Source organism: Cyprinus carpio, chromosome B12 (genome assembly GCF_018340385.1).
Source record: "Cyprinus carpio isolate SPL01 chromosome B12, ASM1834038v1, whole genome shotgun sequence".
Taxonomy (NCBI): domain Eukaryota; kingdom Metazoa; phylum Chordata; class Actinopteri; order Cypriniformes; family Cyprinidae; genus Cyprinus; species Cyprinus carpio.
This window is the reverse complement of record NC_056608.1, coordinates 9,439,512-9,463,822: the sequence shown is the minus strand read 5'-3', so window position 1 is coordinate 9,463,822 and position 24,311 is coordinate 9,439,512. Positions and strand designations below refer to the sequence as shown.

The 24,311-nt window shown below is 38.7% G+C and overlaps 1 protein-coding gene across 1 annotated transcript in view; it reads right to left on the bottom strand.

The window, feature by feature from the left end:
• LOC109062073 (mediator of RNA polymerase II transcription subunit 1-like) overlaps positions 1–24,311 on the bottom strand; it is a 192,377-nt gene that overhangs the window by 103,210 nt on the left and 64,856 nt on the right. The window contains 6 exon segments of the mRNA XM_042735243.1: positions 1,888–1,931; positions 9,200–9,233; positions 14,785–14,834; positions 14,836–14,866; positions 21,530–21,558; positions 21,654–21,786. Coding sequence (XP_042591177.1) covers positions 1,888–1,931; positions 9,200–9,233; positions 14,785–14,834; positions 14,836–14,866; positions 21,530–21,558; positions 21,654–21,786 — 321 coding nt within the window.

Sequence of the window (24,311 nt, the reverse complement as noted above, 5' to 3'; positions counted from 1 at the left end):
CACGCGCACACACACCTGGACAAAGTATGAGTAACCACAGGACTTCATATCAGCTTCGGAGTCATCATGTAGTTGACACATCCCACAACGACACTGATAACGGCACACAGCTACAACAACCATTGCTCATGGACATCCCGGCTGACTCCTGCCACAGAGCTCATCCCAGACAGACTGTGACGTACTACAACAGTTCCAAGACTCAGCACCAAAGGACGATTTTCTGGAAAACAGCCAGGGAAGCCAGGACAACATATCACAGCCACCGGAAACACCAGAGACACATCCCATCTCACCAGACACATCCCTCTCTCCAGCATCTCCACTTCTATGCTTCTCACAGAAAATTGAGGAACTGGTGTATGCTTTGAGGTCGCTTTGAGTGCATCCAAACTCATTTTGCATGGCGGTGTGAACTTTCTGCATAGCTCTGCATCCGAAGATGTACGAGTTCAGGGCGATTCTAATCGAACATGCATTCATCACAAGACTTGTACTGGCAAATGACTTCTTCTCACCGGTGATTCCTGGCAGTTTTAGAGGACAATTACTCCTTGTCGCACCCTGTCTTTTCAAAGAATAGTACAATGCCGAACGTGACAAGTATAAAAGCCTCGTCTGTTTAAGAAGGTGTGAACGCAATCAGCGGAGGCTCGCGAAGCAGAGCCAGATAAAAGTATAAATCCTGCTTTAGGAGAGGTAGAGGTGTAGCTGCTCTATTTAAAGATGTATGTTAATCCAAGCAAGTGTCATTTCATCATTACTTCTCTTTTGAATATCTAGGGATTGTGCTGAAAGGTGCTCCACGTTAGCCTGGTAATACCAAACTATGCTACTTCGCTTTCCTTCGTAGACAGAGTCTGGAGAAGCATAATTGATGAGCATTTACTTTCTCGTGGGGGGTGCTTGTCTGAAGTTTAAAATCATTGGTGTACCCCTAAGCCAATCACATAACGTCTGGTTATGACTTATGTTATGCGCCGGCTCAGCCGCCTCGAACTTCCGCTGTAAACACTGGTATGCAGCGAAAAAAAAAACATCGAATGAAATACAGGAGTGAAGATGGCTGTGAATGACTTTTGCAGATTATGTGAAGTAAATCTACGCATCCATGGTACAATTAGTGCATCTAAACTAATATTTAAGTTTAAAATAAGGCTGAAATTCCCCTCCATGATTTCTTGATCATTGTGCACACCAAGCTGTGCAGCACACAGACCGAGTTTTGCTGCCTCCTTAACCTGATCGTCCATGAGGGCAACCAAGGGGGACACAATCACAATTATCGCCTTGCCGGACTTTGGCCTCCCCAGTTTCTCACTGACGATCGGTAACATTTTATGAATTAAACTTTTCCCAAAATCTGTCGGGAGTAGGGCCACAACAACCTCCATTCAAAATGTGAACCAAACACTCTTCTTGTTCAGGCTTCAGTTGGCAAATGCCAGGAATATTCTCCACAACAGAGCAAATAGCATCCCATGTCTCCATGTCTGCTGTCGTTTGAGATTTCCCTAACCTAAAATACAAGCGTCTACGTCATGGCTCTCAGCCCGCCCTCTGTTCGTTGGTTGGACGGCTGGTGCGGAGTCGGAGATAATCTGGGAGCTGGTTTGCTATATCAGACTGAGTACAGAAGTGAACTGAAATTGAGCGGAAGTACAAAGTCTGACGTAGTCAGGCTAGCTCCACGCATTCTGTTTATCATTATTTACAGGCCTCCAAAATACTCCCCAGCCTTTGTTGACGAGTTCACGGAACTGTTATCAATGATTTCCTTAGAGTTTGACTATTTTGCTATTCCAGGGGATTTTAGTATTCACATAGATAATGCAGAAATCAAAAACTACAAAATAAATTATTACTGTTTTAAACACACTTTTGAACTGATTCAGCATGTGCATGGACTCACACACAGTCAAGGACATACTCTAGATTTACTCATCAGTAGAGATCTAAACATTTCATCCATTGTTATTAAAAGATGTAGCACTTCTGATCACTTCTGTATTTTCTTTGATATACTGATCATTGCTACCACTGAATATAGATCTGTCTCTGTCAGAAAGAGATGCATTAACGAGTAGAGGTCGACCGATATCCGTGTTTAGTAGCGCCAATTTAAATTCAGGCGCATCAGCGGGCAGCCCCGTGTTATTGGTGTGGTGGAAAGTCCTGCTGCCGCATGTGAAGGACCCCAAGCCAAAACTTTTGGAAGATTCAACAACAGTCCTGGGAGATAATGGTAGTCAGAGAATTTCACTCTGTAAATGGGGTGGAGAAGGTGGCAGTTCTCACAAACACTGCAGCGTGATTGAGGGCTACGTTACTCCGCCCCGCTCATATACAGCACCGTGCTTGGAGAGACAGCTGTCCTGGAGCAGCCCAGAACGGTGAATGACATTTGTTCGGAAGCATGGTTTGATGCAGACAATAGCCAGGTTTCCATCCAACTCATTTGCATTTAGGGATGTCAATATTTGATCATTTCCATGATCGATCATCGTTTAAATTAACGATCAATTAATAACCTTAATGCTGCAAAATGTGTCTGCAGCGGTATTATTATTATGTGCAAAAGCCACTCGGAAAAAAGCTTTCTCACCCAAATTAAAGGGGTTTTAGTCTTAATAAAATGCTAGTAGCAGGACTGTAAAATGAATAGATGGGATTATGATCAATTGATAAAATGAAGAGAGCGCGCCATACGTTTGAGATCATTTTACTTCGTTGACTGTTTCCTATCCAGCACGGAGACCGCTGAATGTGCCTCTTTAAATGGTTTCGTGGTGCTCGTTGTTGTATTTTAAAACGCAATTGCAATGTTTTCAAATGACACTATAGTATTAAAAATAAAATTATCCCAAACGTAACTGTGGCGCTTGTGGCTGTGCTGTGCAGTCAGTGAACCGCTTTTTTCACATTAAACATTTTATGTGAGTATTATGACCAGTACTTTATTTGATCCTGTTCTGTAAAATGTTAGATTTTGAATTTTTGCATTCTGGTAGGCCTATTTGTTTTAAAAAATCCGGCATTTACAGTGCATTAGATCGTGACAGTGCATGCGTGCGTGCAGACAAGGATGAGCGAGAGCGGGTTTGGCTAGATGTATTTGGAGGTTATTGCTCACGTCTCGTTCTGCACATTTTTTTTTTTTTTTTTTTTTTTTATGCTTATGCAGATACAGGCATTAACAGTTCATGTTCCGAGAGCCTATCGTGATCTGCAGCTGCTCAGGACTAGATATTTAGGATAAGAGACATTAAGCATCAGGAGATTACAGTTTTTTAGCTGAGTAGGTGTTTGTTTAGTCTCTTCTTGAAGGCCTAAACATTCTTTGAGGTGATTTCACCTACCACAGTACAGGGGAGGCAATTCCAAGTTGTTACAGCCGAATGAAGAAAACTCCTCCCCAAGCATTTGGTGTTGGACTTGGGGAGTTTTAGGGCGTGACTTGGTCTTGCTCTCCGAGTGGTTGGGCAAGGGAGATCTGGTGGGGGTGGCAGAGCTTTGAGATCCTCTGGACAGTTTTCAGTGTGCATTTTAAAAAGCACAGCTGTTGCTGCAACAGTTCTACGTTGGCTGAGCTGGCTAATTGCATATTTCCTTACGGCAGTGTCCTCATCCTCCCCAATGATATACATTGCCTTTTTCTGGATGTTGTCAAGCTGCCCAAGGGTGGTCTGTGATGCGTTCATCCAGGCAAGGCAAGAGTACTCCATGGTACTCCTGACTTGTGCCTTATAGACATTGGCCCTACCTTTAACATCAAGCTTGTTGGCCAACCTATGCAGAGCTCCAAGACGCTGTCCAGCACGCTTGCAGATGTTTGACAGGTGATTAGTCCATAGCAACTTCCTATCGATACATAGTCCCAGAATATTCAACTGCTCACAAAGGTCAATTCTGGTTGCCCCCAAAAAAGCCTCTCTCGACAGAACCATAGCCTTGCATTTGCTAGGCTCGAACGTGACCTTCCAGGTATCAGCCCACCTGTAAATATTCTCCAGGTCTTTATTTAGGGATGCTGCCACATTGGGACCATTAAGTGACGTTACTGGTGGCGCAAATGGTGGAATCATCCGCATATAGAAAAATGCTATTATCGCACTGTTCTACAACATCGTCTATGAAGATGGAGAATAATAGCGGGCCGAGAATGGATCCCTGGGGCACCGAGGCGTTGATTGGTTGAGGTGATGAGGACTGACCAGAGAGCACGACCTGGATGGACCTTCCTTCCAGGTAGTTCTATAGCCCAGAATGTCCAGTAATGGCCCAGTTATGCCTTCAGCAGAAAGCTTATCCAGAAGACCGTTGTGCCAAACCTGGTCGAACGCTCCTTTAATGTCTAGTGCAACAATGTACACCTCCCCTCCTTTATCTAAGATGTTGTTCCACGTCTGCGACAAAACTATCCAAATGTTTCCATATTCGCAATGTTTCTGAATGTTAAACTATAATTTTTTTTTTTTTTTTTATGTAAACTAGACGGAAAAGATCATCCTCTTTACATGAGCAAAAACGTCCTTGGCATAACAGCAGAGTGGACCGGTATACTACGGTCTATTTAAACTGACCAGTGTAACCTTTTATATGTTTGGTTGACTGTACTTTATTTAAATAATAAACAGACTGCGATGTAAGTTTGAAATTAGAATGCACTTTAGATGTTCTATGTCATTTATACCAAACACAAATGTTGCTGGTTGCTAGTGTTTGCAGCACTACTATTATTAATTTTTTATATATTTTTTTATATTTTTCAGTTTAATTGATTTTTATTTATAAAATTTTATTTATTTTATTTAAATGTATATTTAAGTTAACATTTATGTTCCAACAAACTTGAAAAATTCTGCTTGATAAATGCTCTAAAACTTTTATGTAAATGATTGATTTTTATATATATTACCTGTTTTATATATTTAATACTTGGTCAGTTTATTGATTTGTTTGGTTAACTTTGGATAATTTTTTTATTTTTAATACCGTGCAATGCACAAAACTAAGATTCGAGAGATTCAAGTCAATCTCAATAAATGATGATAAGTTTAGAAATGTTGTGCATCCACTTATTATTAGTGTGACATTTTAGCATGCAAATGAAGGGGAAAACTTCAAGATATCGGCCCTGAAAATCGGCAGCACATATCGGCCATCGACTGACCCTGACCTCTAAACATCGGCATCGGCTATAGAAAAACCCATATCGGTCGATCTCTATTAACGAGAACACTAGTGTGCCATTTATGAAGGCTATCTTTAACACCAAGCATTGCTGCAGACTCTGTTGATCTTCTCCTTGATTCCTTAATTCAAAAGTTAATAATGTCATTGATGACATTGCTTCTGTGAAAGTCAGTAAGACTGACAGACAAAAAAATCACCTTGGAGAAAATCAACAGCAGTACAGAGTATGAAAAGTCAATGCAGAAAATCTGAGCAGATGTGGCAGAAAACAAAACTTGAAATTCACTATAGCATCTATAAAAACAGCCTTCATGCTTTCAATATGGAACTAGCCACAGCTAGACAGATCATCATCTCAAACCTTATAAACAGTAACTTAAACAATGCTTGCACTCTTTTTGCTACTGTTGAGAGACTGTTGAAAGCAGTAACTAAATCTGCATACTATCATCTCAAAAACATTGCAAGAATTAGATGTTTTGTTCCCAGTCAAGACTTGGAGAAACTTGTTCATGCCTTTATCACAAGCAGGGTGGACTATTGTAATGGTCTCCTCACTGGCCTTCCCGAGAAGACCATTAGACAGCTGCAGCTCATCCAGAAGGCTGCTGCCAGAATTCTGACTAGAACCAGAAAATCAGAGCATATCACACTAGTCCTCAGGTCCTTATACTGGATTCCAGTTATATTTAGTAGGGATGCACGTTATTGGATTTTTGCCGATATCTGATATGCCAATATTTTTCAACCCATTTTGGCCAATACCGATATATTTCATTTTGTTTGGAAACAACACCAAGTCTCTCCTGTGCAGAAAGTGTAAGCAACATATTTTAAATTTTGGTTAGTTTTTAACAAGAACTCGTTTGTTAGAATTAAATGAACAATAATGAAGGTTTTTTGAGAGTAAATTGAAGCTTTGAAAATAACTATAAATAAACTATTTATCAATCGCTGCATTTTTTCTCCAGGAAGATACAGTGTTAACCCTAACATTTTATATTAGGATTTAACATTTGTAGATGGTCTAAAGCAAGAGAGTTTAAAGAGAGTAAAAAAAAAAACTCTGAAAATATTTTAGAGCTTATGGTTTGTTTAAAAAATAAAACATTACACATTAACGAATAAATCAATATGTATAAAAAAATTATTTAATTTACAAGTGTCATGTTTGTGATTTTTTTTTTTTTTTTTCATGTAAGCTTTAGCTTCTGACCTTTAACTCAAAACATACTCATTATTTTATGACATCAATTAATGCTTTTTTTAATCAGAAACACAGTCTAAAGGTTATTTGTGTAGGCTATTTTTCTTTTAATTTAATTAGAAGTATGCCAAAAGCGCCCCCTACAGATTAAAACTCCTCACTGAACGGGCGTTAGGACCTGGGAGAAGCTACCGCTGCTGCCACTGCGTGTGCTATTACTGTTTACTCATCATTCTGTAGTCCTTTCACAGATTAAATGCAGTGATCCAAAAGAGTGAATCCAATCATCATTCAGACAAAACTTTGCTTCAAGAATGAGCCACACTGCTGATGTGATCTAATCACTAGCACACCCTGAGCACATGTGAGTTAACGTATTCCTATTATCAGCAAGACATATCGGCAAGACATATAATTTTTAATATCTGGCCGATGCTGATATTTACATTTAAAGCCATTATTGGCCGATTCCGATATCAGTCCGATAATATCGTGCATCCCTAATATTTAGGATTGATTTTAAAGTACTTTTACTCGTTTATAAATCCCTCAATGGCCTAGGGCCTAAATACATTGCAGATATGCTCACTGAATATAAACCTGACAGACCACTCAGATCATTAGGATCGAGTCAGTTAGAAATACCAAGGGTTCACACAAAACAAGGGGAGTCCGCTTTTAGCTATTATGCTGTCCGCAGTTGGAACCAGCTTTCAGAAGAGATCAGATGTGCTAAAACATTAGTCACATTTAAATCTAGACTCAAAACTCATCTGTTTAGCTGTGCATTTATTGAATGAGCACTGTGCTATGTCCGAACTGATTGCACTGTTATTTATTATACAATCATTTTACATTTTTAACTGTTTTAAATTCATTTTAAATCAATTCAAATCATTTTAAAAGTTTTTAAATTCCTTGTTTTATTGTTGATTTTTTTATTATTATTTTACTTCCTTTTATGTAAAGCACTTTGAATTATCATTTTGTATGAAAGGTTCTATATAAATAAATTTGCCTTGCCTTGCCTTAGAAAACAAATATTTATGACACTTAAACAGATATGCCCTATACAATTGTTTTAATAAAGGGAAATAAAATACATTTCTAGTTTCAACATTACTTATTCTTCAGACATTTCCCTTTAAATACATTAACTATCAGCTGAATACAAAGGAACCAACATTTGTTTTTCAACCACTGAAAATGTTTAATATTCAACATCTGAATATGGAGCCTCACTGAGGTTCCCATATCTCTGCAACTGAATGATGTCGGGCCTTGAAAATGAAAATTCCAAAAGAAAAGTTTATTAAGGACTAGAATCTAAAATCATATTGCAATCTTGAGTTGAGCAAACTTTGGAAAATAATATTTATTCCTCTCAGACGCATGTTCACTGCAGTTGTTTTGACAGAAGGAAACAAGATACATTTCTAGTATTAATATTATTTGTTCTTCAGACTTTCCCCTTTAAAGTCTGGTATAGTATAGACTTTGAGTGCAAGATGGCGCCTGTGTGTTTGGCATGCCGTCTGCAGCTCTCGTGTTTTCTTCTCTTTCTGTCTGATGTGTCTTTTTACCTGCTGTACGTGACTGGTGTACGCCCGTCAAGCTCTCCTAGACATCCGCATCTACGTTGGGGATTCATTCGCGAACTCTCACACCGTGGACGTGGAATGCCCACTTCACAAACCATACGAGCCTCCCCGAACCATCTTCCTGCACGATATCTGCCAGTGGCCGCTAAACACCGTGCGGAGGAAACGAGGTAGCCGCGGAGGTTACATGACGAAACTGAAAGCTTATTTACAAGCTGACATTTCGTTTGGACGCAGATCTGTAGCATGGCATCCGCGGGACGCGGTTTACCGATGTCTTCGTCCTGTTTTCCCTCTACATCTGAGTCATGCCACTCAGGTTGATCTCCGCAGTGTTGGCCGACTTGCCCGGCGGAACGGAGTAAATCACAGAAATCTGCGCTCATTGAGAAAAGCGCCGTCATCTCACGTGTCTATTCCTCCACCTAAGTTGGCGCTAATAAACGCCCGCTCCGTGGTGAATAAGACCTTTTTATTAAACGACTTCTACTCCTCACACAACTTGGATTTTATGTTCATCACAGAATCATGGATAAAGGTCGGTGATTTAACTCCCTTATCAGAACTGGTTCCAGCAAAATGTACATTTTTTAACTCTCCTCGTCCTAATGGACGCGGGGGTGGGATTTTAACTATTTTAAATAACTCTCTCTCCTTACGCTGCCGGCTGGTCCCTGCAACGGCCTTCCCCAGCTTTGAAACTCAGCTTCTCCACCTAGATTGGAATGGTCCCATCTGTATAGGGGTGATATACCGCCCTCCACTCTTCACTAAGGATTTTATACTGCAATTCACTGAGTTCACTGGCAACATTGCCACAAACTATGATCGCTTCCTTTTGATGGGCGACTTCAATATTCATGTCTGCTGTCATTCAAATTCCCTGTCGCAGGAGTTTCTTGACTTAATAGATGCTTTTAACCTACTGCAGTGGGTCAAAAACCCTACCCACACTCAGGGCCACACACTTGACCTTGTGTTATCTTATGGGATTGATGTCACTGATATTGTTATCTCTGATTTTCCTCTTTCTGATCACAAGCCTATTTTATTCTCACTGTCTCATCTGGAGCTTCCTCAACCCACTATTGATCCTGTTATGTCGCGGTTCTATTCTCCTCAGTTCAACACAAACTTCGACTTGTGCTTTACTGAGCTATGCTCTCACTTGCACCTGGACCAACCTCTATCTGACCTGGATGCAGATCAGCCTCTTAGTCTTTTAAATTCTGCTTGGCTTAAAGTAGCAAACGTGATTGCTCCTCTTAAGCCTCACAAACCCAAACCAAAATCAGATATGTGGCAAAATTCTGACACTCGTCACCAAAGACAAATATGTAAAAAGCCCGAACGCAAATGGAAAAGGGACAGGCTAAGTGTCTCCTTCCGCATGTTCAAAGACACTCTTACAGCATACCAGAACACTGCTAAATCAGCTAAAGCCGCTTACTTCTCAAACTTAATTGAATCCAATCACTCTAACCCTAAGGTCTTGTTTTCTGTCATTCATTCTGTTTTAAACCCATCTGCTAAATTGTCTGTTGCCTCAGATGCTCTATGTGAAGACTTCCAGAGATTTTTTATTAACAAAATCACTAAATTAAGGATCAGTATCTGCCCTAATTTAACTCTCCCCCCTATTATGCCGCGTACCTCCTGTGTTTGGGAGGCTTTTGTTCCCATTAACCTCCAGACACTGAAGGATGTGAGCGCCAAGCTCAAACCTTCATTCTGCCCAAATTATATCATTCACCCGAGATTTTTAAAATTAATCCTCAACTCGGTGGGTCCAGGTATGGTATCCCTTATTAACAAGTGTCTAAGCACTGGCTCTGTTCCGGCCAATCTTAAAGTGGCTAAGATCACTCCTCTGCTCAAGAAGCCTTCACTGGATCCTTCTGTTTTAAAAAAATTACCGGCTCATCTCTGTCCTACCTTTCATTTCCAAGTTATTAGAGAAAATCGTGTTGGATCAGTTCCAACACTTTTTGTCAAATAACTGTATATATGAGGTCTTTCAATCTGGGTTTAGGACTGCCCACAGCACTGAGTCTGCTCTCCTGCGAGTGCTAAACGACATTTATCTCTCCACTGACTCTGGAGACACTGTGGTTTTAGTTCTCCTAGATCTGTCCGCGGCTTTTGATACCGTTGACCACCCTACTCTGTTAGCTAGACTGGAGACGTGGGTGGGCATAAAAGGCTCTGTCCTCTCATGGTACCAGTCTTACCTTACTGACAGAAAGTTTTAAGTAAAGATGGGAAACTTTTCCAGCTCCATGGCACCTCTGAGATGTGGTCTTCCACAGGGCTCTATTTTGGCTCCCTCTCTATTTTCTCTTTACATGCTACCGCTGGGCACAATTTTTAGGAAACACTGTGTATCATTTCATTTTTATGAAGACGACACCCAAATTTACATTCCAATCAAGCGCAACAATCCTGCAGGATTAAACTCTCTTCATCTATGCTTAGAGGAGGTGAAGGCATGGCTAGCTCAAAATTTCCTATCTCTTAATGATGATAAGACCGAGGTCATTGTTTTCAGCCTGAGTGAAAGGTCCCAGTGCACATGCCCAGACTTGGGGAGTCTATCTCCCTTTAAATCTACAGGAGTACGGAATTTAGGTGTTCTTGTTGACCAGTCTTTAAAGTTTGATAAAACACATCTCATCTGTAGTCAGTTCCGGTTTCTACCAACTTCGCTTACTATCTAAAATCAAAGGCTTTCTCACTCCAATAACTCTGGAAATGGCGGTTCATGCCTTCATCACGTGTCGGTTGGATTATTGCAACTCACTATATTGCGGTATATCAGATTCTCAAATCACCCGTCTTCAGCTAGTCCAAAATGCTGTAGCCAGACTCATCCATAATTGTCGCAAATATGATCATATCTCTCCCTTCCTCAGATCTTTACATTGGTTACCAGTCCGGCAGAGAATAGATTTTAAAAATTCTTCTCTTTGTCTTCAAATCTTTACACAACCTAGCACCGGTTTATCTCTCTGAACTTATTCATCCGTACATTCCATCTAGAAGTCTCAGATCCCACGACCAGGCGCTGCTGGTAGTCCCTCGTCAGACTTAAGCGTAGAGGGGAGTGTGCTTTTGCGGTGGCAGGGCCTTGTCTGTGGAACACCATGCCTCTAGAGATCAGAACGGCTCCCAACCTCTCCGTTTTTAAGTCTCTGGTCAAAACTTATCTATTCTCGTTAGCATATTGATTACTTTTCTTAGACTGTTCTTATTATTTTACATTTGTTTCATTGATTTATAATTAATCTTAGCTTAGTTGTTCTCTATGTGCTTATGTGTGTTTTGCTGCTTTTATTTTTTATATGCTTGTTCTGTAAAGCACTTTGGTCTGTCTAGCGGATGTTTAAATGTGCTATATAAATAAATGAACTTGAACTTGAACTAAAAGAAAAGTAGTATCACATTTTTGCAAAGTCACCCATGTTTGGTTTTTGACCACTGAAAATGTGTGCAATTTAACGATTTAATCCTGGCGTCATATTGAAATTCCAATATCTCTGGAACCATTTAGGGCCTTAAAAATGAAGAAACCAAAAGGAATGTTTGTTAAGACCCAATATCTAAAAGGGCATTAAGATATTTTTTATACTTTTTGAGTTACAGGCCGGTAAACTTTGGAGAAAAACTTAAAGTGCTCTTTCCACAATTTTGAATGATCACCATTGGCACATGATGCAACAAAGATTGCTAAAGTCGACACATTTTACTAACAGACCTACCAATCTCCATGTAAAACTAACAATGCTTCTGCCATCTTTCTGAAGTCATTTTTAACCCCCTGTAATTTGGCTGTAATTTAATCTGTAATTTTGGTAATCTTAGTTGAAAATTAACATTTTGACCGCCCTCTACAAAATAGTGAATTATGCAGTAAATATTCATCCATGACATTTAATATTTTGGCTTTCATCACTATATATGTCTTTCTTCAGAATAAAGGAGTAAAATAAAAAAATAGAGCCTGGGAAGTTTCTGAAATTTGTTAGAATTGACACAGAATGACCTTATGGTGTACTCACACTAGGCACGGTTGCTGAACTGAGCCAGAGCGCAGTTATCCCTCCTCCCCACTCCCCCGCTGGCCTGCACTCACACTTGCAATAAACTTTTCGGTCTGGAGCACGTTTACGTCATGTATGAGATAACGGAGAAAAGCACTTTAGAAAAAATATTCTGCTGAATAATTAATAATAAGTCATTTATAATTTATTCCGTGAATTGATTTTCACTTGTATGTATCAGAAAATTATTACGGAGACAATGAAATAATTTGCAGCTTTACTCGCAAACTACATTTCCTGTTTATCAATAAGGTAAGAACGAGAGCCATTATAAACCTATATATACTTGATTGAATTAAATTTATTGAAAACTGTAGTGTAGTAGTAGTAGTAATAGAATATGATGGCGGTCGTAATGATGACAGTAGCACACACAAAATAGTATCTGTTCCACGCTCCGGCGCAGTTAGTGCTCACACTGCATGCGTGCCACGCCCGAGCCCAACCGAACCATGCCCTGGCCCATCTCTTCAAACCATGCCAAGGCCGGCTAAACAAACTGCACCCGAGCGCACCACGGAGTGCTCACACTAGTCAAACAAACCGGGCTTTGGGGGTCAAATGCACTCGGGCACGGTGAGAACACACTTAGATGCTTTTCCACTGTCCCGAGGCCAAAATCACAATTGAGCTACTAGCCCCGCTGGGCTGCCCTAAACCCTGCCACGATAGGTGATTGCCGGAACTATTGGCAAAATAGTCAGCAAAGTTTCAGATTTAAAGCTGTGACGTGAGAAGCAAACTGATATGTTCATTGAGCCGACAGAAATCCTACCAAGCCACAGTGAGCCATTTACATAGTTTTCCATTAAACACATTATATTTGTTCCTAATCGTTGGTAATGTACATAATGACTTTAACCTAGGCTAAAATATTTGTATTGTGCATTTTTCAGCTAAATGTTTATCTTTCTGTGGCTCTAATAAAGTCTGTATGCTTTATATAGAGAACTTTAATATAGATCGCTTGTTCTTTCCTGTTTTTGTTGTTGTTGTTGTTGTTTTTACCATTGAACATCTATGCCCACTTTGTTCATTCTCCACAGTGTGCAACGCCCATTTGATGATTAAATAAACTCTTTTATACCACTGCTTGAATTGAACGTGACATGTCCAGTGTGTGCATGATACTTGTAAGTTGTCCTAGACGTGATGCGGCACTGCACTTTTGCCCAGTGTGTGACTAACACATTTTGTTATTTTGATTAGATAATCAAGTGTTCTAAAATAGGCCTTGTGTGGATATTTAAAAGATGCCCATATTTAAGCATGATTTTTGAAATGGTAACACTTTACAATAAGATTCCATTTTTACCATTATTAAGGTTGATAAAAGTTGTAGAAGTAATATTCATTGTTAAAATGTGTTACATTTAACATTTACAAATATATTTTTTAATTTTAAAGTTGCTTCTGTTAACATTAGTTAATGAACTATGAACTAACTTTAATGATCAATATACAATCAATATTAATATTTTTATTCATTTTCAAAGTAAGGTTAAGCACTATTTAGATTTTTGTTAAGTTGGTTGATTAATCAGTGCCAGTGTGGTCCTATAGCTATCGATATTGGTAAAATCCACTATTAGTCAATCTCTAATCACAGGACTGCATTAGGGCTTTTGGTTCAAAGAGTACACATTCAGAAAACTACTGATAAATTCTCATAGATTTATGTCACTTTCGTTACAATCTCCTATACTAAAAAGTATAATAATGCTGCCATTGAAGACGCCATCAAGAGATTTTGTATGGGAACATCAGCACACCAAGTTCATGACTATGAATGACTACTCAAATATTTGTTAAAAGAAATATCCCCACCCTCCCAAAGCAATAACCCCACTAAGTACAGGTAGGGTAGGTGATTTCAGAAAGGCTAGTAATAGCAAGTTAGCTTTAAAAGCAAGATCCCCACCCTCCCTGCGTAATCACTCTGCAAAGCCACACCTCCAAAGCACATGAACGCACTACATCGGAGCAGAAAATAACAGCACAGCAACACAATGGGAGTCGGCATTGACTATGGAGGCTTGAATGCAATGCTATCAGATTACTTCAATGTCCCATTCACCAGTGATAAAACATTACAAGTACAAAGCGCATAATATTACAATAATATCACCTTTCACTCTCACTGGAATGCCACTGCTGACGTATCAGGTCTGTGCAAACATTTTACAATGCCGAAATCAGGTCTTACGCCTTTGTTCCCATTTGCAAAATATATAAATACATGTAACCACAGCACTAAAGATTTTAGTTGACCACTTAACTTAGTAATTGCTATCAGGGTGTAGAGACTTTCAACCAACATAACAAAAAAATGTTTTTGAACCAAATCACCTTCCCTGAAAACATTTACCCCCCACCTCTTTAATAAACATGGGAGCTGGTAGGTCCCATCCGGGCATTGGTACCTGAAATCGAAGGTGTCAGGTTGCTAAGAATCGAAACTCAAAGTAGTTAGAAAATAGTCCCGTTCCGAAGTCTGTTGTTAGTGGTGAAGTAAGAAGCGCTGTTAGGGGGTCCACGCCCTCAACTGCTTCAACTTGAGAATACTTTAAATAAGAGAAAGGAAAAAAAAAATTCAATTTTCAAATAGTACACAGGAACAGCTGAAAGAAATAATTTTTAATTTAAAACAAAAAAAGTAACGTTCGGAGTGAAACCACACTTTGGGTCTCCAGGGAGCTTGTAAAGGTTGACCAGACCCTTCAGCGCGAATGTGTTCGGAAAACTCATCAAAATTTTTGTCCCTGTAAAAAAAAAAAAAAAAAAAGTGTTTTGTTAGAAAATGTTGTAATGGTTTGTTGTAAAATATTAGTTATGTCCATATGGTCTGAGAATTGTCTGTCTGATACCTCGCTCCTATTCTTAAGATTGGCTCTCAGGTATGCAGTAAAAAACCGTTTAATGCACAGGTAGTTCCAAGTCAGTTGGGTTATAAAGAACACCGTTCTATCAATAATGTGCTGCTTTAATTGATGCACTATGAACCAACAAAGCATCACTCGCTTGCACACATGGAGAGAGAGAGAGAGAGAGGGGAGAAGAGAGGAGATTGCAAAGATTGTGCTGCACACACACATAAATGTTGTCAGTGCTTCCATGTGATTTTTTTTTTTTTTTTACTAAAATAAAAGATAGATACTAGATCGCTACTAGAGATGCACCGATTGCAATTTCTTGGCCGATTCTGATTTCTTGTTAGTGTGATTTTTGCCGATTCCGATCTTTTTTTCCTAAGAACTATAACTGACAGCATATACAAACAAAAATCTACTTTTCTTCAACGCAAAGTTTTATTTTCATTAAAAAAACACAAGTAAAAAAAGTCAGTAATAAAATAAGAACAAATAGAAAATTGCAAACAACAGCACAAATAAATGCAATAGAATAAAGAGAGAGCTATGAAACTAAGTTTTTCAGGTTAAGTAAGTTTTTTTCAGGTAAGAAATACTACAGATATTAAAGTAATCAAATGTAAATTTATCAAATTAAATTTCTGTAGTCTTCATTGTAAAAAATTAAATACAAATTAATGCTTACCATTAAAGGTTTAAAACATATTCAGTCAAGAGCAGAAAGTGATTTTCTTTCTTTGATTAACATGACAGACAGCAGCAGGAATATTGGACAGTGGTCCCTTTAACCACGGACCAAATATACTGTTACACAAAATGCGTTCTCTTTCTCAACTATTTAACGTTCCAAAACTGACCGTGTTTAACTGCATACTCGCCAAGACGGCCATTTTTACATAATTTTGTATGTATTTGAATGTTTTAGCGCAGTTAGCCACTCATTTTGGTATTTGTGGCTCACATGGTGCGCGTGCATTTGGTGTTAACGCGAAACCTGCGGGGATGACTCAAATAATGCGCAGTACAATGACTATTTAACCGGTGCGGGAAGGCTGATTTAACTCGACGCGTCCGCAAGTTCGCTTTGGTGCGCTCAACAAATATGACGTCATCGCAATGTTTCCAAAATCCAGCTCAAACTAACCCATTTAACTCATTACTCTTCAAAGCATTCACTTCATTAATTTCCAACTTTCCGCTCAGCTTCACGTCCGAAGATGCACGAGTTCAGGGCGACTCTAGCCGAACATGCACATCTGTGTTGGCATTTGTGTGAAACTTAAGCATTTTAATGTGATGTTCAAACTCCATCAGGTGCTTTTTGACGCTTTGACGGAAAACAATGCATAGTTGTTTTTTATTTGTCATAGTTTGTCCAAGGCTTTTTATTTGAAGTACGTTTTATTTTTATTGTATAAAAATATAATTAGAATTCATTTAAATACTAATTAGACACTATTTGCTTAAAGTTGTTTTGTGTTTGATGCAAAATAAAACCAATAGTTTAAGATTATTTTAAGTTTGTACATAAAGAAATGATAAATTCATCAACTCATTCATCATGTGAGAAGACTTGTACTGGCAAATGACTTCTTCTCACCGGTGGTTCCCGATGGTTTTAGAGGATAATTACTCCTCTTCCCCCTCTGTCTTTTTAAAAAATAGTCCATTTGGGGAGGTGCACTCGCAGTCAGCGGAGGCTCACGGTGCGGAGCCTGGTGAAAGTATTTCCCACTTGAGAGAGAGAAGGGTCGTCGGAGAGAAGAGAGCAAGAATGTGTGGCTGACATTATTGCCTGTGCCGCTGGTAACAAAACAGATCGGCTCGAAATCAGAAAGAAGTGAGACTAATTGGCCGGTCACCGATCCGGGCCGATCATGAGGAAAATCGTCCGATTCCGATCCCTGGCCGATCGATCGGTGCATATATAATCGTTACATTATATTCCTCAGTAACGAGGTGATAAAATTGCTGTTTCTGAAGTAATTGTAGAGACGTGCAGATGCAGGTAACTGACACACAACTGTCATCTCACTCTCTCTCTCTCTCTCTCTCTCTCTCTCTCTCTCTCTCTCTCTCGATCAATTGATAATTAATTGAAATACATGCTATAATTCATTCAAATAAATGTGGTCTTATTTTTAATTTGTAAGATATAAATATATTGAAATATATGGAAAAAAAATACAGGTTCCCTAAGAGCATCGGTTGATTGCTTTGGATATATATTACATCATGTGTACATTGTTGAAGGCTGTTCCATTAACAAGGCATTATTTATTTATTTGCCATACGGGTGGCCCAATACCAGCCATCTCATCCAGCTCTTTGTTGGATCTCTCCAATGCTTTCATGAACCCAGCCCAGCAGTAAATCTTCCTCTGCCCAGATCTGCCACACTCTCCCAATCAATAAAAGATTACTTCTCCTCCTCTCGCACTGAAAATGCATTAGCTAGTTCCCCATAAAGCACATTCTACTTATGTTTTGCCACTGCTTTTATATCATTACCGACTCCAGAACTAATAGAGAACATATTTGAACTATGAGTGGGGTATGTAATTTGATGAAAGCAAATTGCAGTGAATCAGACTATTATTGTATTTTTTGCAAGTGTTGCATCACATTTGTTCCTCTCCTTCTTGTGAGTCATTCTGTTGATTAAAAAAAATGACAGAATACATGAAAGTAATGAATTCAAGCATATTATCTATAATCACGCATATCAGACCTCATTATTGGTGCCAGTGTCCCCTACATCAAAAAAGCAACAATCAAAATAATGTCCCGCCATCATGCCATTATATTAGCAATAATAATGAATGTGAAAGGGCCTTCTGTGTGAGTTCTCTGTGACGATGCACTATTGGTCCATCTGAAGTGTCCATCTGATTTAAACCAAAGCCCTCTTTTGGGAGTCAGAGTCACTTTGGTCCTTTGGGACCTACAGTCATCAATATGCATTAGCACCACCTTGGCGATCTGCTCCCTGTTCTGAGCTGAATCTGCGAACTTAGCCCTCACGTCCCAGACACTGTGCAGGGCCATTTAGAGGAGATAAACAAAACAATTCAATTTTATTCATTAAACATGACCGACGAATTGGGATCTCGCTTAGAGAGACCAATCTACTTCGAGTGTAAACTAAACCAGCCAATGCACACTGGCATGCGATTATTGCATCCAGCTGCTGCTGATCACAGCATGAGTATAAGTAGGCAGCCAGTGGAGCGCTTATTCAGCTTTTTGCTTCAGAGCCGAGTGATCACATCCTGACTACTTTACTGAGAAAAGAAGACTGAATGAGTTCAGCATGCTCTTTGAGAGCTCTTCATGTTGGCAGTATGGCACTTCAGTGGTGGTGGTTTCCCATGTCGAGTGGGTTGCACACATCAGGCTGCACTACCCACTGTTTGTGTTGCAGGCAGCCATCTCCTCTGTGCGATTCAGCATGCTAAGAGAGCTTTTTACCTAAAAGAGCATTCACGGGTGCATCTTTTTAAAGAAAGCAAATGTTGTGGCAAACTTGACGTTACGTTTTTGCATGGCTAGCCATTGATTATCCCTTACATACATTACTTGTCCAGTGACAACTTCACAGTTGTAACCATAAAATACAGAACTGAGTTCTTGAATCTGACAGGCTCATAGTTGACTTTATGAGGGTAAGTTGTATAAAGTAAGATGCCGGTTCAGTTTTGGTGATTGCATTACAGTTGTACTTTTTTTGTTTCCTTTTGGACACTTTTAAAATAACAGAAGCTGAGGTTTTTTCTAAGTAAAATATTTATTTAGTGGCATAAAGTAACTAAAGCAGGGAAACCTATTATTTTTTTTTTTATCTGTCAAATGACAGAAAGTGTTCTAAATTATCCATAATCGGTAAATGGTTGTAAAAAGCTTTTATATCAATATGTAACAATGTTAAAGGGATAGTTCACCCAAAAATAAAAATTGGATGTTTATCTGCTTACCCCCTGGGCATTCAAGTTGTAGGTAACTTTGTTTCTTCAGAAGAACACAAATTATGATTTTTAACTTCAGCCGTTGCAGTCTCTCAGTCGTACAATGCATGGCAATGTTAACAGAATCTATGAGAGTAAAAAAAAAAAAAACATGCACAGACAAATCCAAATTAAACCCTGCGGCTCGTGACGATACATTGATGTGTAAAGACACAAAGCGATCAGTCTGTGCAAGAAACTGAACAGTATTTATATCGTTTTTTTACCTCTGATTCACGCAATGTCTGTACTGTTAGAACTCTTGTAAACGTGCTTCACAGCAGCAGGTGCCTTAGGCCTCAAACCCTACTCCAAAATTAGATCATACAATGAAAAATAAAACAAATACACAAGAGTTCTAACGGTTTGGACATTGCATGAATCAGAGGTACAAACCCGATTCCAAAAGTTGTTGATGCCATGAAATTTAAAATCAACTTATTTTTCCCTTAAAATGATACATATGATACATATATATATATACAAACCCGTTTCCCAAAAAAGTTGGGACACTGTACAAATTGTGAATAAAAACAGAATGCAATGATGTGGAAGTTTCAAATTTCAATATTTGATTCAGAATACAACATAGATGACATATCAAATGTTTAAACTGAGAAAATGAATCATTTTAAGGGAAAAAATAAGTTGATTTTAAATTTCATGGCATCAACACATCTCAAAAAAGTTGGGACAAGGCCATGTTTACCACTGTGCACCCCCTCTTCTTTTTATAACAGTCTGCAAACGTGTGGGGACTGAGGAGACAAGTTGCATAAGTTTAGGAATAGGAATGTTGTCCCATTCTTGTCTAATACAGGCTTCTAGTTGCTCAACTGTCTTTATGTCTTCTTTGTTGCATCTTCCTCTTTTTGATGCACCAAATGTTTTCTATGGGTGAAAGATCTGGACTGCAGGCTGGCTTTTTCAGTACCCGGATCCTTCTTTTATGCAGCCATGATGTTGTAATTGATGCAGTATGTGGTCTAGCATTGTCATGTTGGAAAATGCAAGGTCTTCCCTGAAAGAGACGACGTCTGTATGGGAGCATATGTTGTTCTAGAACTTGGATATACCTTTCAGCATTGATGGTGCCTTTTTCAGATGTGTAAGCTGCCCATGCCACACGCACTCATGCAACCCCATACCATCAGAGATGCAGGCTTCTGAACTGAGCACTGATAACAACTTGGGTTGTCCTTGTCCTCTTTAGTCCGGATGACATGGTGTCCCAGTTTTCCAAAAATAAGTTCAAATTTTGATTCGTCTGACCACAGAACAGTTTTCCACTTTGCCACAATCCATTTTAAATGAACCTTGGCCCAGAGAAAATGCCTGCGCTTCTGGATCATGTTTAGATATGGCTTCTTTTTTGACCTATAGAGTTTTAGCCGGCAACGGTGAATGGCACGGTGGATTGTGTTCACAGACAATGTTTTCTGGAAGTATTCCTGAGCCCATGTTGTGATTTCCATTACAGTAGCATTACTGTATGTGATTCAGTGCCGTCTAAGGGCCCAAAAATCACGGGTATCCAGTATGGTTTTCCGGCCTTGACTCTTACGTACCGAGATTGTTTCAGATTCTCTGAATCTTTGGATGATATTATGCACTGTAGATAATGATAACTTCAAAGTCTTTGCAATTTTTCTCTGAGAAACTCCTTTCTGATTTTGCTCCACTATTTTTCACCGCAGCATTGGGGGAATTGGTGATCCTCTGCCCATCTTGACTTCTGAGAGACACTGCCACTCTGAGAGGCTCTTTTTATACCCAATCATGTTGCCAATTGACCTAATAAGTTGCAAATTTGTCCTCCAGCTGTTTCTTACTGTATATGTACATTTAACTTTTCCGGCCTCTTATTGCTACCTGTCCCAACTTTTCTGGAATGTGTAGCTCTCATGAAACCCAAAATGAGCCAATATTTGGCATGACATTTCAAAATGTCTCACTTTCAACATTTGATATGTTATCTTATATTCTATTGTGAATAAAATATAAGTTTATGAGATTTGTAAATTATTCCATTCCTTTTTTACTCACAATTTGTACAGTGTCCCAACTTTTTTGGAATCGGGTTTGTAAAAAAAACCTGATATAAATACTGTTCAGTTTCTTGCACAGACCGATCGTTTTGTGTCTTTATACATCAATATATCGTCACGAGCCACAGGGTTTAATTTGGATTTGTCTGTGCATGTTTTTTTTTACTCTTATAGATTCTGTTACCATTGCCATGCAGTGTACGACTGAGAGACTGTAACGGCTGAAGTTAAAAATCATAATTTGTGTTCTACTGAAGAAACAAAATCACCTACATCTTGGATGCCCTGGGGGTAAGCAGATAAACATCAAATTTTCATTTTTGAATGAACTATCCATTTAAGGCTGGTGTGTTTGTTTCTAAGCATATGTGTTTTGATGTGATTGGGTGACATAAATTACAGACCTTCAAAAGTTTTTTTTTTTTTTTTGAGGCCCTACACAGAAGTAAACTAAATATGCCTCACCATATTCCACTTTGCAGATTTACTTTCCCTTAACTTACCTTAAATGTTGTATCAGCTCAGGACAACTCTACATGACAATGAAACAAAAAAGTAAGATCACAGCGCAAAAGACATACAACTTTATTATGCTATCCACAATAACCACATAAGTCCTCCTCTCACCACAGGGTTTTCGCCATGGTGGGCCACTTTTACGTCCACAAGCTTTCCTGCTTTATCCAAATGCACCTCAACGTAGAACATATCTGAGGTGATATAACACTCAGTACGCGAGGGGCTCAGGTGAGATCCCAACCTGTAGGCACATAGCACCACAACAAGAGAAATACCAATCATACCATTTAGCGTATTAAATAATTAGGTTGTCTTAAAGTAAAGTTAGATCAAGTAAAATTCAATTCAATTCAAGTTTATTTGTATAGCAATTTTCACATTACTAATCATTTCAAACAGCTTTACAGAAAATTAAGTTTCTACAATATATTTAGTAGTAGCTTATCAGTGGTTACTGTCAGTTAATGTACATATGGCAGAAAGGACGGAAAAATCTATTAAAGACGTAATCAAACAGAAATAAAAATTAGTGCTGTCAAATGATTAATCGCGATTAATCGCATCCAAAATAAAAGTTTTTGTTTACATACTGTATGTATGTGTACTGTGTATATTTATTATGTATATATAAATACATACACATACAGTATATATTTTGAAAAATATTTACATATATATACATTAATATATTTATATTCTTATATTTTATATTATATATAAATATATTTAATATATAAACATAACATATTTTTCTTAAATGTATACATGCATGTGTTTGTAATCATATATACATAATAAATATACACAGCATACACGCATATATTATGTAAACAAAAACTTTTATTTTGGATGTGATTAATCGTGATTAATCATTTTTTTTTTTTTTTTAACATTACGTTAGTTATGTTACATATAACACCAAGGCTCCAAAGCATGTATTGAGTAAGTTCTGCATTTTCCTAAGAAGTCCTGTTTTGAGGCTTGTATTGCATGTATTTGTTTTCACTGAATTTATGTTGGCACACTCTAGCTAAATGAAAGTGAAAGTGACGTGACATACAGCCAAGTATAGTGACCCATACTCAGAATTTGTGCTCTGCATTTAACCCATTCAAAGTGCACACACACACAGCAGTGAACACACACACACACACTGTGAACACACACCCAGAGAAGTGGGCAGCCATTTATGCTGCGGCGCCTGGGGAGCAATTGGGGGTTCGGTGCCTTGCTCAAGGGCACCTCAGTCGTGGTATTGAAGGTGGAGAGAGCACTGTACATACACTCCCCCCACCTACAATCCCTGCCGGCCCGAGACTCGAACTCGCAGCCTTGAGATTGCGAGTCCGACTTTCTAACCATTAGGCCACAACTTCCCCAGTGTCGTAGCCAATTAATAAATCATGACAATATTAGATTAAAACGTCTCCAACACTTACCTTTAGAGAAAAGATTATTAGTATCGTCCTACAGTGCACATTGTATCAGTTGCAGTATGTATGTATGTGTGTGTGTGTGTATATATATATATATATATATATATATATATATATATATATATATATATATATATATATATATATATATATATATATATATATATATATATATATATACAAACCCGATTCCAAAAAAGTTGTGACACTGTACAAATAGTGAACAAAAATAGAATGCAATGATGTGGAAGTTTCAAATTTCAATATTTTATTCATAATACAACATAGATGACATATCAAATGTTTAAACTGAGAACATTTATCATTTTAAGGGAAAAATAAGTTGATTTTAAATTTCATGGCATCAACATATCTCAAAAAAGTTGGGACAAGGCCAAGGCATCCCCTCTTCTTTTTATAACAGTCTGCAAACGTCTAGGGACTGAGGAGACAAGTTGCTCAAGTTAATATGTTAATAGGAATAGGAATGTTGTCCCATTCTTGTTTATACAGGCTTCTAGTTGCTCAAGTGTCTTAGGTCTTCTTTGTCGCATCTTCCTCTTTATGATGCGCCAAATGTTTTCTATGGGTGAAAAATCTGGACTGCAGGCTGGCCATTTCAGTACCCGGATCCTTCTTCTACGCAGCCATGATGTTGTAATTGATGCAGTATGTGGTCTAGCATTGTCATGTTGGAAAATGCAAGGTCTTCCCTGAAAGAGATGACGTCTGGATGGGAGCATATGTTGTTCTAGGACTTGGATATACCTTTCAGCATTGATGGTGCCTTTCCAGATGTGTAAGCTGCCCATGCCACACGCACTCATGCAACCCCATACCATCAGAGATGCCAGGCTTCTGAACTGAGCGCTGATAACAACTTGGGTTGTCCTTGTCCTCTTAAGTCCGGATGACATGGTGTCCCATTTTTTTCCAAAAAGAATTCCAAATTTTGATTCGTCTGACCACAGAACAGTTTTCCACTTTGCCACAGTCCATTTTAAATGAGCCTTGGCCCAGAGAAAACGCCTGCGCTTCTGGATCATGTTTAGATATGGCTTCTTTTTTCTACCTATAGAGTTTTAGCCGGCAACGGTGAATGGCATGGTGGATTGTGTTCACCGACAATGTTTTCTGGAAGTATTCCTGAGCCCATGTTGTAATTTTCATTACAGTAGCATTACTGTATGTGATGCAGTGCCGTCTAAGGGCCCGAAGATCACGGGCATCCAGTATGGTTTTCCAGCCTTGACCCTTACGCACAGAGATTGTTCCAGATTCTCTGAATCTTTGGGCAATATTATGCACTGTAGATGTACTTCAAACTCTT